This window comes from Lemur catta, chromosome 10, assembly GCF_020740605.2.
Source record: "Lemur catta isolate mLemCat1 chromosome 10, mLemCat1.pri, whole genome shotgun sequence".
Classification (NCBI taxonomy): domain Eukaryota; kingdom Metazoa; phylum Chordata; class Mammalia; order Primates; family Lemuridae; genus Lemur; species Lemur catta.
Genome location: NC_059137.1, coordinates 447669 through 461434, shown reverse-complemented (window position 1 = coordinate 461434; position 13766 = coordinate 447669). Strand labels below are relative to the sequence as shown.

At 54.1% G+C, this 13766-nt stretch overlaps 1 protein-coding gene across 2 annotated transcripts in view; it reads left to right on the top strand.

Annotated features, from left to right (window-relative positions):
- The window catches only part of CACNA1B (calcium voltage-gated channel subunit alpha1 B), a 186213-nt gene that overhangs the window by 43727 nt on the left and 128720 nt on the right, over window positions 1–13766 (top strand). For both annotated transcript variants that reach the window (XM_045563173.1, XM_045563174.1), the window contains exons 7-10: window positions 9089–9192; window positions 11803–11918; window positions 12554–12610; window positions 13367–13456. In XM_045563173.1, the coding sequence (XP_045419129.1) occupies window positions 9089–9192; window positions 11803–11918; window positions 12554–12610; window positions 13367–13456 (367 nt within the window). The remainder of the gene's footprint in view (window positions 1–9088; window positions 9193–11802; window positions 11919–12553; window positions 12611–13366; window positions 13457–13766) is intronic.

The following is a 13766-nucleotide window of genomic DNA, read 5'->3' as shown; positions in this document are numbered from 1 at the left end:
TGTTTTGGGACTTTTTGATAAAGGCCATTCTCACTGGAGATAAGTGATATCTTGTTGTGGTTTTGATTTGCATTTCCCTGATGATTATAGATGTTGAGCATTTTTTCATATGTTCATTGGCCATTAGTCTATCTTCTTTTGAAAAGTTTCTGTTCATGTCCTTTGCCCACTTATTGATAGGGTTGTTTGATTTTTTTCTTGCTGATTTTCCTGAGTTCTATATAGATCTTAGTTATCAGCCTTTTATCGGATGTGTAGCATGCGGGTATTTTCTCCCATTCTGCAGGTTATCTGTTTGTTCTTGTGATAGTTTCCTTGGCTGTGCAGAAGCTTTTTAATTTGATCAGGTCCCATTTATTTACTTTTGTTGTTGCTGTGATTGCCTTTGGGGTCTTCTTCATAAATTCTTTGCCTAGGCCAATGTCTATAAGAGTTTTTCCAAAATTTTCTTCTAGAATTCTTATAGTTTCACGCCTTAGGTTTAAGTCTGTTACCCACCGTGAGTTGATTTTTGTGAGAGGTGAAAGGTGTGGATCCTGTTTCAGTCTTCTACATGTGGCTATCCAGTTTTCCCAGCACCATTTATTGAATAATGATTCTTTTCCCTAGTGTATGTTTTTGTCTGCTTTGTCAAAGATTAGATGGCTATATGAGGATGGATTTATATCTGGGTTCTCAGTTCTGTTGCATTGGTCTATGTCCCTGTTCTTGTGCCAGTACCATGCTGTTTTAGTTACTATAGCCTTGTAGTACAGCTTGAAGTCTGGTAAATTGATGCCTCTCAATTTGTTCTTTTTGCTTAAGATTGGTTTTGCTATATGGGGTCTTCTCTGGTTCCATACAAAGCGTAGAATTATTTTTTCTAGATCTATAAAAAATTATGTTGGTATTTTAGTAGGGATTGCATGGAATCTGTAGATAGTTTGGGTAGTATAGACATTTTAACAATGTTGATTCTGCTGAACCAGGAGCATGGTATGGTTTTCCACCTGTTTACATCCTCTGCTATTTCCTTCCTCAGTGTTTTATAGTTCTCCCTGTAGAAGTCTTTTACCTCCTTAGTTAAATATATTCTAGGTATTTTACTTTCTTTGTTGCTATTGTGAATGGTATTGAGTCTTTGATTTGGTTCTCAGTTTGACTGTTGTTGGCATATAGGAATGCCTCTGATTTCTGTACATTGATTTTGTAACCTGAGACTTTGCTGAATATGTTTATCAATTCCAGTAGTCTCATAGCAGAATCTTTGGGGTTTTCTAGATATAAGATCATATCATCAGCAAAGAGTCATTTTGTTTTAGAAGTTTTCATTCTGTTTTCATAATAAAACACTGTGGCCTCAAGGAAAAAAAATTGTTTCTAGTGTGGCAGTCAGTGAGTTAAAGGAAGCGTCGCGGAAGCATGGAGTCCAGTCTGCCAGGTGCCAGAGATGCCTCCAGGTTCTGACCTCTGGCCACTGGCTTCTGCCACTTGGGTGTGGTGGTCTTGTAATGCCTAGGCAGCAACACAAAATGGCGTTGTATTTTAAATCTCACTATCTACATGTTCACTGCTAGTATGTGGAAATACAATTGATTTTTGTATTTTGATCTTGGATCCTGCAGCCTTGCTGAACTTATTTACCAGTTCTAGGAAATTTTTTTGTGGACTCCTTGGGGTTTTCTATGTAGATAAACATCATTTGCAAATAGGAACAGTTCATTTCTTCTTTCTGATCTGTATGCCTTCCCCCCCATTTTTTTAATTGTGGTAAAATACAAATAACATAAACTTACCATCTTGACCAATTTTAAAGTGTACAGTTCAGTGGTATTAAATACATTCATAATGTGTGACCATCACCACTGTCCATCTCTATAATTTTTCATCTTGTAAAATGGAAACTACACCCATTAACATTAAGTCCCTGTCCCCCTCTTCCTCAGCCCCTGGCAGCCACTGTTCGACTGTCTGTCCCCATGACTGTGACCACTCTGAGTCCCTCCCCTCAGTGGACTCACACAGCGTTTGTGACTGGCTTATTCCACTTAGGTGTCCTCAGGGTGCACCCAGGCTATAGCATATTGTGGAATTCCCTTGCTTTTAAAGGCTGAATAGTATTCCATTGCACGTATAGACCGTATTTTGCTTTTTCATTTGTCAGTGGATGCTTGGGTTGCTTCCACGTTTTAACTCTTGTGAATAACATAGGTGTACAAATACCTCTTTGAGATCTTACTTTCCATTCTTTTGAGTATATACCCAGAAGTGGAATTACTGGATCTTATGGTAATTCTATTTTTAATGTTTTGAGGAACTGCATGCTGCTGTCCACAATAGCTGTACTATTTTACATTCCCACCAGCAATGTACAAGAGGAAGCCACCAATTTCTCTACATTCTCACCAATGCTTGTTATTTTCTGTTCTTTTGGTAGTAGCCATCCTAATGTGTGAGGTGGTATCTTGTAGTTTTGGTTTGCATTTCCCTGATAATTAATGATGTCAAGCATCTTTTCATGTGCTTATTGGCCATTTGTTTATTTCTTTGAAGAAATGTCTATTAAAGTTCTTTGCCCATTTTTTGATTGAGTTTTTTTTGGTTGTTGAGTTTTAGGAGTTTTCTATGTGTTCTGAGTATTAATCCTTATTAGATATATGATTTGCAAATATTTTCTCCCATTGTGTGTGTTACCCTTTTACTCTGTTATACTGTCTTTTGATACACAAACTTTCTAAGTTTTCATAAAATCCAGTTTGTGTATTTCTTGTTCTTGTTGCCTGTGTCTTTGACGTCATATTCAGGAAATCATTGCCAAATGCAAAGTTGTGAAGCTTTGACCTCGGTTTTCTTCTAAGAGTTTTATTTTTTAGGTATTACATTCAGATCTTTGATCCATTTTGAGTTAATTTTTGTATTTGGTGTTAGGTAAGGATCTAAATTCATTCTTTTGCATGTGTATATCCAGTTTTCCCAGCACCATTTGCTGAAAAGACTGTCCTTTCCCCATCAAATAGTTTTAGCACCCTTGTCAGAAATCATCTGCCCATATATGCAAGAGTTTATTTCTGTTCTCTTCGTTGGTCTGTGTGTCTTGATCTGTATGGATGCCTTTTACTGCCTTTGCCTGCCTGACTGCGTGAGCTAAAACTGTCAGCACTGTGTTGCGTAGGAATGGTGAGAGCAGACATACCTGCCGTTCTCCTAGTCCTCGGGAAAAAGCATTTGGTCTTTCACCATTAAATACAACATCTGCTGTAGGGTTTCTTTTTAAGGGGATGTAGATTGTTTTCTATCAAGTTGAGGCAGTTCTACTCTATTCCTAATTTTCTGAGAGTTTTTTTTATCATGAATGAGTGTTGAATTTTGTTAAATGTTTTTCTGTGCTGATATGGTCATGTGATTTTTCTTTCTTAGTATGGTAACATGGTGAATTACATTGAGTTTTGCATATTTAACCAGCCTTGCATTCCTGTCATAAATCTCACATGGTCACAGGATATAATTCCTCTTATATGTTGCTGAATTCTATTTGTTAATATTTGTACTGAGGATTCTTACATATGTATTTATGAGGTATTTTGGTCTGAAATTTCTTTTGACCTGTCTTTGGTTTTGATATCAAGTTAATAAACAAGCTTCATAAAATGAATTGGGAAGTATTTGCTCCTCTATTTTCTTGAAAAGATTGCATAGAAACGTGTTAAGTCTTTTAAAAATGTTTGGTAGAATTCTCTGAAATTGTCTGGGCCTAGAGATTTCTTTTTGGAAGGATTTTATTTTAAAGAACACTTTAGTTGGGATATAATTCACATACCACAAAATTCACCATTTTATTTTATTTATTTTTATTTATTTATTTATTTTTTGAGGTAGAGTCTCACTCTGTTTCCTGGGCTAGTGTGCCGTGGCATCAGCCTAGCTCACAGGAGCCTCAAACTCCTGGGCTCAAGCGTTCCTCCTGCCTCAGCCTCCCGAGTAGCTGGGACTACAAGCATGTGCCACCATGCCCGGCTAATTTTTTCTGTATGTATTTTTAGTTGTTTGTCTAATTTCTTTCTATTTTTGGTAGAGACGAGGTCTCGCTCTTGGTCAGGCTGGTCTCGAACTCCTGAGCTCAAACGATCCACCCACCTCGGCCTCCCAGAGTGCTAGGATTACAGGCGTGAGCCACCGCGCCTGGCCAAAATTCACCATTTTAAAGTGTACAGTTCAGGGTTTTTTTTTTGTATGTCCAAAAAGTTGTGCAACCATCATTATCTCATTTTAGAAGATTTTCATTAACTCTCTCCACTAGCAGTGGCCCCCAGCCCCCCCTCACTCCTCCAGGCCCCCAGCCCGACCACCTCTGACCTTTCTGTCTCTGTTGGTTTGTTTAATCCACGTTTCATGTAAAGGGAATCATATAGTAGGTGGCCTTTTGTGTTTTTATATCTGTGTGATAACAAGTATCAGTATTTCACAGCTTTCATTGTCAAACATGATTCCATTGTGTGTGTCTGGCATATTTTGTTTATATTTCGTCAGTTCATGAGCATTTGGATTGTTCTCACTTTTAACATCATGAATAATGCTGCTGCCAACATTCATGTGCAAGTTTTTGCGTGGACTATGTCTCCACTTCCCTTGGGCGTGCTCCTGAGAGTCGGACGAGTCCTTTTTTCATCATTTCCATGCTGTTCAGAGAACTTTCACTAGCCATTTTTCTAGGGGAGTTCTGGTGACAAATTCTTCTAGTTTCCTAGTTTGTCCCAAGAATGTCTTGATTGCCCAAAGATTGTTTTCGGTGGGTATTTGTGTCGGTTGACAGTGGTTTTCTTTCAGCACCTGGGAATACGATGCCACTTTCTTCTGGCCTCCCCAGTTTCTGCAGCGAGTTTTTGAATTGTTTTCTCCCTGTAGATGTCATTTTTCTCTTGCTGATTTCGAGATTATTTTGTTTGTGTTTAGTTTTCAGGAGCTTGACTGTCTTATTGTCTTACTGTGGGTTACTTTGGGTTCCCCTGTGTAGGGTTTGTTCAGCTTCTTGGATCTGTAACTTTGTGTCACTTGCTAAATTGGGAAATTTCCTTTAAATACTCTTCAGCCTCCGCCTCCTCACCCTGTGCTCTGGTGATGACATGAATGTCAGGTCACTGGTTATCATCCCACAGGTTTTTGAGGCTCTGTTTTTTTTTTTTCCTCTGTGTGTATTAGATTTGGTAATTTCTATTGTTTTCTGATCTCTTTTACTGCTCACTGATTCTTTTCCAAGCCCCCTTCATTGTATTGTTGTAACTTTCCATTGAGATTTTTATTTTGATCAGTGTATTTTTTACTTCTAAATTTTCTATTTGGTTCTTTGTTATATCTTCTATTTATTTGCTGGGACTATTTCTTTGTTGAGACTTTGTTTTTTCATGTGTTTCAAGTGTGTTCGTAATTGTTTATGATGAAGTTTTATGATGCTGTTTTAAAATCTCTATGTACTTCTGTCATCTCAGCATCGGCCTCTGTGTCTATCAGCGTCCCCCAGAGAAGCAGAACCCACAGGGTGGGTGTGGGGTGCACAGAGATGCAGTACAAGGAATGGCTTATGCTATGGAGGCTGCGAGTGCGAACCTGTAGCTGAGGCTGGCAGGCTCCAGAGCCGTCTGCACACGGGAGAGCTGGCGGCACAGCGGCTGGGAGGCGGCAGGCGGGGACAAGTCCAAAGGCGATTTGCGGCGGGCTGATCGTTTGAGCTCAGGAGTTCGAGACCAGCCTGAGCAAGAGCGAGACCCCGTCTCTACTAAAAATAGAAAGAAATTAGCCAAACAACTAAAAATATATAGAAAAAATTAGCCGGGCATGGTGGCGCATGCCTGTAGTCCCAGCTACTCAGGAGGCTGAGGCAGGAGGATCACTTGAGCCCAGGAGTTTGAGGTTGCTGTGAGCTAGGCTGACACCACAGCACTCTAGCCCAGGCAACAGAGCGAGACTCTGTCTCAAAAAAAAAAAAAAAAAAAAAAGAAAAGAAAAGAAAGAAAGAAACAAACAAACAAAAAGGCGATTTGCTGGACACTCAGGCCGGGCCGGTCTTCAGCCGAGTGAGTGAGGCCCGTCCTCACGATGGGGAGCAACCTGCTTTGCTCTATGGATTGGAATATTAACTGTGTCCAAAACACCCCTGCAGAAACATCCAGAATAATGTTTGACCGAATATCTGGGCACTGTGTGGCACAGTCAAGTTGACACATTAAATTGACCGTCAGAGCATCTATGAACAATCTTTTCTCCTTCAGTTTGTGCTCTTCCTAGTTCTTACTATAGTGAGTGTGTTTCAGTTGGAAACTGGACATTTTGGTGTTGAGTCACGAAACCCTGGATGTTATTTTAAACTTTCTGTTTTAGCTGCTGCCGCTGCCGCCACTGTCAGGGGAAGGGGGTGCTGTCTGGTTAGGGGGAGTCTAGCAGTCTGGGTTCCCCACGCCACTGACACGTGCTGGGGGCCTCCTCCTTGCTGGCGGGCGGCTCCAGCCCCCGCTGCACCTCGAAGGTGCCGTCCTGGCCAGGTTAGCTGAGCCTCGCTCTTGCCCTGCACGTGGTTTCCGCACACTGTGTGCGGGCCGGCCTCGTTACTGCCCGACGGTGGTGAAAGCCTTGACCGTCCCCTCGGCCCTTCTGGTGGCACTCGGACAGGGTGGGGTGGGAGTGCCTCATTACTGCGTGCAGGAGTGGGGGTCTAGGCATCCCGTGGGGTCTTCTGTAATATCACAGAGGTGGGCTGGGGTTGGGGGGGCCTCGTTTACTACTTGCTGAGGAGGAAAGTCCCACTCCCTGCTTGGGCCCTCTCTGACGGCACCCCAGTTTGGGGGGATGAGAGAGGCCCCGGTCACTGCAGCGCAGAACGGAGGGTTTTCCCCTGGAGTCTTGGCTGCAGGGACCACCGGGCTCCCCACCCAGCGCTGACCCCGGCCTCCCGTTGCAGTCTGGGAGGGGGCGTCTAGGCTCCCTGCCGGTCTTTGCTGGAAGGGATGGAGGCGCAACACAGTGCAGTTATTGTCTAAAAGTTTTCTGTCTTGCTGGGCTGCCCTTTCCTGACCCTTTGGTTACAGAGGGCTGGCTTTTGTTGGTGCGTTTTCCTCTGTGCCCTCTGGTCATTTCCAAGCTGCAGGCTTCTTCAGCTCCAAGTCTGGGATATACGAGGCAAAAAGAAAACCCAGGGAACCCGCCTTACTCCTGGGTCCAGGCCGGTCTACGCCTTTTCTCCACCTTTCAGAGTTTTCTCGTGTTTGCTTTATGTATAACGTTCCAAATATTATTTGCACTTAGTGGGAGGGATACGGAAGGGTATGTCTACTCCATCTTCCCAGCAGTGCATGCCCTGGTTTCTTTTGTTTTTGTTTTTTGCAATGAGAGTGATTGGCGTGGCTTAGCTACCGATGGGCCTGGCATGTTGTGGAGGGAGGATTGTGCGGCCGCGTTCGGAGTGGGTGGGGGGCTGGGGTCACAGCAGGGTCAGCTCTCCTTTCTCCCAGAAGCAGGGCAGGCTTGGAGCGTGTGCTTGCAGGGAGGTTGGTGGCTTTGGTGGCCGTGCAGGTCACAGGTCTGAGTCGCATGTGCTTAGGGAACGTGAGCTTCCTTTGGAGCTGGGATTCTGAACGTCAGTTCTGAGTTAGGGTCCAGGCATCTCGGTGGCCAGCCTGGAATCAGTGTGCACAGGTCAGAAGCCACAAGCTTCCGTATGTCCAGGGACCCAGGACTCTCCAGGAGTCGAGTCTGCAAATCCTGCCGCGCTGGCAGACACCCGAGGGCGAGAGGCCTGGCGGTCGGCCCGGCTGCAGGGCGGCGCCCAGGCTGTCCTCCCGCCTGTCTTGCCTGGGCCTTGCCGTGGCGTGAGTCGCGAGCTGCCCCCGAAGCGAGGCGTGAAGGGCCGGGTAGCCCACCCTCCGCACCCCTCTCCCTCCTGGTTCACCTCTAGCACGACCCCTGCGTGGAGAAAGGTTCTCCACCCTCAGCCAAGTCTCCTGGGAACCATGAAAACAAAACGGCTCTGGAATTAAATGGGACCCAGAGGAGATGACCCCTCTGTGGGCCGTGCTGTAAAAAGCAAAAGCTCTGGGAAGATGGAACTTCTTTGCTTTCGGATTCAAATCATGCCTGAGTGCCGGGCTCTGTTCTGGGCCAGGCGTGTGGCGAGGTCTGTCCTCCAGGAACTTGGCAGGAAGACGCAGCGCGGAGGCCCCCATGGTGTCGCTGGTGGGAGCTGCTGCGGACGGGGCAGATGAGGACTCTGGGACGCGTGGGGCCTCACGCAGGAGGACGTGTCTCTGCGGCTGCTCAGGGGTGTGCAGCGGCCGGGCTGGGGGGGGGCGCTGCGAGTCTTCTCCTGGGCCGGTGCCTGGCGCGTCCCGAGCGGCCTTGGGCTCCTCGGCATTGCCGGGCAGTGTCCTGGGGCTCAGTGTCCCCGGTACTCTGGGAGCCGCAGCCAGGAGAGCTCTGCCGGGCAGGGCAGCTCTGACCTCTGGCCCTGCTTCGACCCCCGCCCCCGCCTGACCCCACCCCTGACTGACCCCACCCCTGACTGACCCCGCCCCCGTGCCCGACCCCGCCCCCGTGCCTGACCCCACCCCTGACTGACCCCACCCCCTGACTGACCCCGCCCCCTGCCTGCCCCGCCCCCGTGCCTGACCCCACCCCCGTGCCTGCCCCGCCCCCTGCCTGACTCCACCCCCCGTGCCTGGCGCCACCCGCGTGTCTGCCCCGCCCCCTGCCTGCCCCCACCCCCGTGCCTGACCCCACCCCCTGCCTGACCCCGCCCCCCCCGTGCCTGGCCCCACCCCCGTGCCTGCTCCCGCCCCTGCCTGCCCCCGCCCCCTGCCTGCTCCCGCCCCCGCCTGCCCCCACCCCCTGACTGGCCCCGCCCCCTGCCTGCCCCCACCCCCGTGCCTGCCCCTCCCCCTGCCTGACTCCACCCCCTGGTGCCTGGCCCCACCCCCCGTGCCTGGCCCCACCCCCATGCCTGAGTGCCCCGACGGGGTTCCCCTTGCACGGACCCTGCGGGCATTTGTTTCTGGGTAGGAGGCCTGGTACGGGCCAGGGCCGTGCGTCCTGTCTGTGTGTCCTCACGCCTTCTCCTTCCTTCCAGACGAACGACGCGGCCGGCAACACCTGGAACTGGCTCTACTTCATACCCCTCATCATCATCGGCTCCTTCTTCATGCTCAACCTGGTGCTGGGCGTGCTCTCGGGGTAAGAGGCCGAGGGGGGCTCTGGCAGGTGCCCCGTGTGCTCAGGCTGCGGGGACGGCCGTGGAGGTGCGCAGGGCACGTGTGAGATGGGCAGTGAGCCGGCCGGGCCTGGGGGGCACCTCTGGGCTGGTGGCCCCTGCAGTCCTGGGCGCTGGTGGCCTTCCCTTTGTGCCACCATCCTGGCCCCTTCTTGACCTTACCCCTGTCAGTCCCAGCCTTTGCCTGGTGTCTGCCGTTGGGGAGAGGCTGCTGCTGCGTCTCACCTGGGCAGGTGGGAGGTTTGGTCTGTGATGGGGTTTCTGGACGGCTTCCGTGGTCACAGAGCCCCTGTTCTCACAGTGAAGAATGAGCGGGGGCCCGTGGGACCTGAGCCCACCCCAGCTCGGGTCACCTCTTCACGCCAAGCTCCTCCAGGGGAGGGTGGGAGGGGCACAGGGCTGGGGCCTCCTGACCCCTTCCTGGGTCGGGACATGGCTGGCTGGCCTGTGGGCACACGGCACCCACCGCCTGCACTGGGCTGAGAGCTGCCGTGTGCTTGGGCACAACCGGGCTGGTGTTCAGGCAGAGGAAGCTGTGCTGGGGAGCGGTGGGGGGTGTCTGGCCAGGCCTGCCTCTGTGCCCCACCTCCGCTGCAGGAGACAGTCTCCACTCTTCCTCTCTGGAGATCCCTGCTCAGGCCCAGGGCTCCTGAGGTGGGCTGGGGATGGAGCCCGGGGACCCCAGAGTCGTGGCCGCGCTGGCCTGGAGAGGGATGGCCACCGCGAGGACAGGCTGTGTGCTCCAGCTGGGGGTGTTCTCAGCCTCAGTTCCCTCCTGTGGCGGGTAGGATTGTCACCGGCACGTCTTCCAGGCGCCTGCACGGGGACCAGCTAAGCCCCCAGCACAGCGGGGAGACGTACAGCGGGGGTCTGCTGGGGAAGCCGGGAAGCTGCAGCTCAGAGAAGGCACCTGGGGAGGGACGGGGAGGGAGCCAGGCTGAGGGAGGAGGAGGCCCTTCCAGGCAGAGGACACTGGGCTGGGGGCTCAGTGACGCATGTGGTGTGTGTGCTGCAGGGACTCTGGGGGCTGGAGCCCAGGGCGCGGTGGGGGGAGGGCGCAGGGACTAGTAGGGGGCTGGCAGCGTCCAGGCCGGGGCGGGGCGTGAGCTCCATGCCAAGGACACTGCGTGGTGGGAAGGTGGGCTGGAACCGGGTGGGTCCGTGGACGGGCAGGAGCCGTCTGCTCCGGCTGCGGTGTGGTCCCACTCTGGGGAGGGCAGGGAGGACGGGGCAGGGGCTGCATGCTGGGCCCCGAGCCTGTGACTGTCCCGGTCTCCGGGGAGAGGGAGATGTGGGATGGTCCCTGATCAGCCTGGCCGAGCCGCCTCCAGGCATCCAGGCCCAGCAAGGGCCCTAACGCCAGGGCCAGCACGGCCCACGAGGCCACACCCTGGCGCCTCGGCGGCTGCACAGTCAGGTGCCGCCTGACCGCCCCGGGAGCTGGTGCAGCCCTGTCCCTCTTCCTTCCTGGCCTGGTTCTCGCAGCGCCCAGAGAGAAAGAACCGGGAACTGTTCCTGGGGCCCCTCCCACCCTGCGGGGACGGCAGCTCAGGGAAGCCGAAGGCCACCATGGGAGAAGCAGCTGCTCTCCGGTGGGGACCAGGCTGCCAGAGTGGGTTTCTGCTGGGGGCTGGGATGGGCTTGAGCAGCCTTGTCACCGTCCTCTGCCGGCCCAGGCTCTTCTGCTCTCAGGGCCTGGCCGGGGGCCTGGACCAGGTGGGGAGGCCGCAGTGGACCTGTCTTCCTGCCCGGACGGGACGGGTGGGCCTGGGCAGGGGCCGTGTCCATGCATCCCCTGGGGGGCGCTGGTTGTGGGCTCAGGGTGGGTCCTGGTGGGAACCGAGCTTCCTTCCTACATGGCCGTCGCTAGGAGCCAGGCCTGCGACGCCCACGTCAGCAAGTCAGACACTGGTTTATGTGTGTGGGGGAAGGAGAGAGGGAGAGGGGAGGGGAGGGGACGGCTTCCTGCAGGGCTGGGGCTGCGGGGGCAGGTGTTTCCCTCGGCCACGAGGCGCAGGAGGGGCTGGGCCCTGGGAGATTAAGGAGAGCGAAGGTCTCTCCTGCTCCTCGTGGGCCTCGGAGGCTGAGGAGGCCGTGTGGACTGCGCAGTGTTTGCCTTTGCTTCTGGCCTGCTCCGACCCGGTCGTCCCTTTTTCCTTTGCTCCTGTCTGTCCCTCCCCTCCCAGCGGTGGCTTTGTTTCTGAGCCCACAGCAGAAGCAGAGGAAATGTCCTCCAGAGATGCGGTCGCAGATCACAGGGCTTAGCACGGGGGCTGCGTGCTTAGGGCTGCTCTAGGCAGGGGCCGTGGGCTTGTCCCTGCCCTCTGGAACCCCCCACTGGGGACCAAGGACTGTCCTTACTACCACGGGAGCCTGAGGAGGGCGGGTCTGCCTGGCTGTCCATGCAGGCGCTCTGTGAGGCTGGCAGAGGCTGGGGGACGGGGCCCCCTGAATGGCAGCCGCATTTCCTGTCCCCGTCTGTTCTGGTTCCTCTTCACTCTGGGGGCTGCACACCTGTGGGGCTGCAGCTGTGCCTGCACTCACGTGCTCTGCTTGCTTTTCTGGCACGGCAGAGAGTTTGCCAAGGAACGAGAGAGGGTGGAGAACCGCCGCGCTTTCCTGAAGCTCCGTCGGCAGCAGCAGATCGAGCGGGAGCTCAACGGGTACCTGGAGTGGATCTTCAAGGCCGGTGAGAGCAGTGGGCGCAGCCGCCGTGCGCCTGGCCTGCCCTCTGTCAGTGCTTCGCCCCAGGTCCACTCTGCCGCCACCTGGGTCCCCTGGCTGCGGGGCAGCACCTGAAGGGCTTTGCAGGGAGGAGGCATCTCCCCAAGGCTCACCCGGTGTCCTGGCCCAGAGACAGTGGCCTCTTCAGCTGAGGGTTCTGCCCTGGCTCAGCCTAACGCCGGTCTCGCCCTGTCACACCCAAGTGGCTGCCCTTGACCGGAGTCCTGTCTGCGCCCCGACTCTGGCTCTGTGGAGCCTGGACTTTCTGGACTCCCCGCCCCGCCCCTCAGCCCTAGCAGCCACGTTCTCCTGCAGGAGGGGCACCTGCTCCTGCCTCCTGAGGTTTCGCAAGTGCTTCCTCAGTGAGGAGCGCACCTGTGGGACTCAGGTGCGCTCAGGGGTGTGTGGTGGGATCCAGGCAGCCCGAGGCAGCTGGGCCCTTGCAGGGCACCGAGTGCTGACGCAGCAGCAGCTCCGCTCTGAGCGGAGAAGGCGGGTCTTCCGGGGAGAGATGCCTCTTCCTCCGGGCACATATCTGGGATGAGCCCTGTTGGGACAGGGACAGGAAGGCTCCGGCCTGAGGCTGTGTTCCCCTCACAGAGGAAGTCATGCTGGCAGAGGAGGACAAGAATGCGGAGGAGAAGTCCCCTTTGGATGGTAGGTGACCCGTGCAGGCGCTGCGTGTGTGGAGACAGCTCTGGCGCCGGGGGGGCAGCGGCCTGTGTGCCAACTGGCAGGTTCACACGGGGCGCCCTGCGGTGCCCGGCACTCATGCACCCGCACATGGGCACAGACTGGGCCACGGGGTGTGACCCTGGGCTTTCTGACATGCGCACATGCCGTCGTCATGGAAAGTTCTGCTGAACGGTGCTGCCCCTGCAGACCAGGCCATGTCTGTCTCCAGGACTTGGGGGTCCTGCCTCCAAAGGCCATGCAAAGACTCCTGGCACGACCTGGGCCACCGGGTGGGGGCCAGGGCCCCTCTGCTGTGGCTGTTGGGGCTGGTTGGGAGCGTGGGCCCTGCGGCAGGCCCAGGTCGCCCTCTCCTCACACCCACCGCCGGGTCAGGGCCAGAGTGCGGCCACCCCTGCGGGTCCCGTACCTGAGGCTCGAGCAGGCCTGCGGCCCTCGCCTTGCCCCAGGTGGACGTTTCCTGGTCTCCCTGGTGGCCAGGCCTCCCCCTGACCTCACTGTGGAGGGAAGGAAAGCTGGGCCCTCCCTCAGCATTCCGTACCCCAGGGGGGCCAGGAATCACCCTGCCTCAGCCTCAGCGCTCCAGGCCCAGGCGGAAGTTCAGGAAAGGTGGCCGGTTGCAGGGGAGGGTACCCCCATGCCCCCCGGAAAGACGTCTGCAGCCCTGAGGGGGCCGCCTGCGGATGCAGCTCAGGCGCCCCCCGCCTTTGTCTGAAGCAGTGCTGAAGAGAGCAGCCACCAAGAAGAGCAGGAACGACCTGATCCACGCGGAGGAGGGGGAGGACCGGTTTGCAGACCTCTGCGCTGTCGGTGAGTCTCGGGGCCCCGGGCTCTCCCCGCCTCGCAGCCGTTCTCAGGGGGCGCCCGGCCCCCTTCCCGGCCCCCAGCTGTGCCTGGAGACTCCTCCTCGCCCAAACATGTGCTCACAGAACCCCGGTCACGTCCCATGGCCGGGGCCTCGTGTGTCGCTGGCTCTGTGGGGACCAAAGGTTTCTAAGCCTCTGTCCCCAGTCCCCGTTCTCTACCTTCTGGAGCTGCTGCTGCTGCTGAGGCCCTTCTTCCTTCTCCGCTTCTCAAATAGGGAGAGGAAATTCCGATTCACTTACTCTGCAGAGCTGTT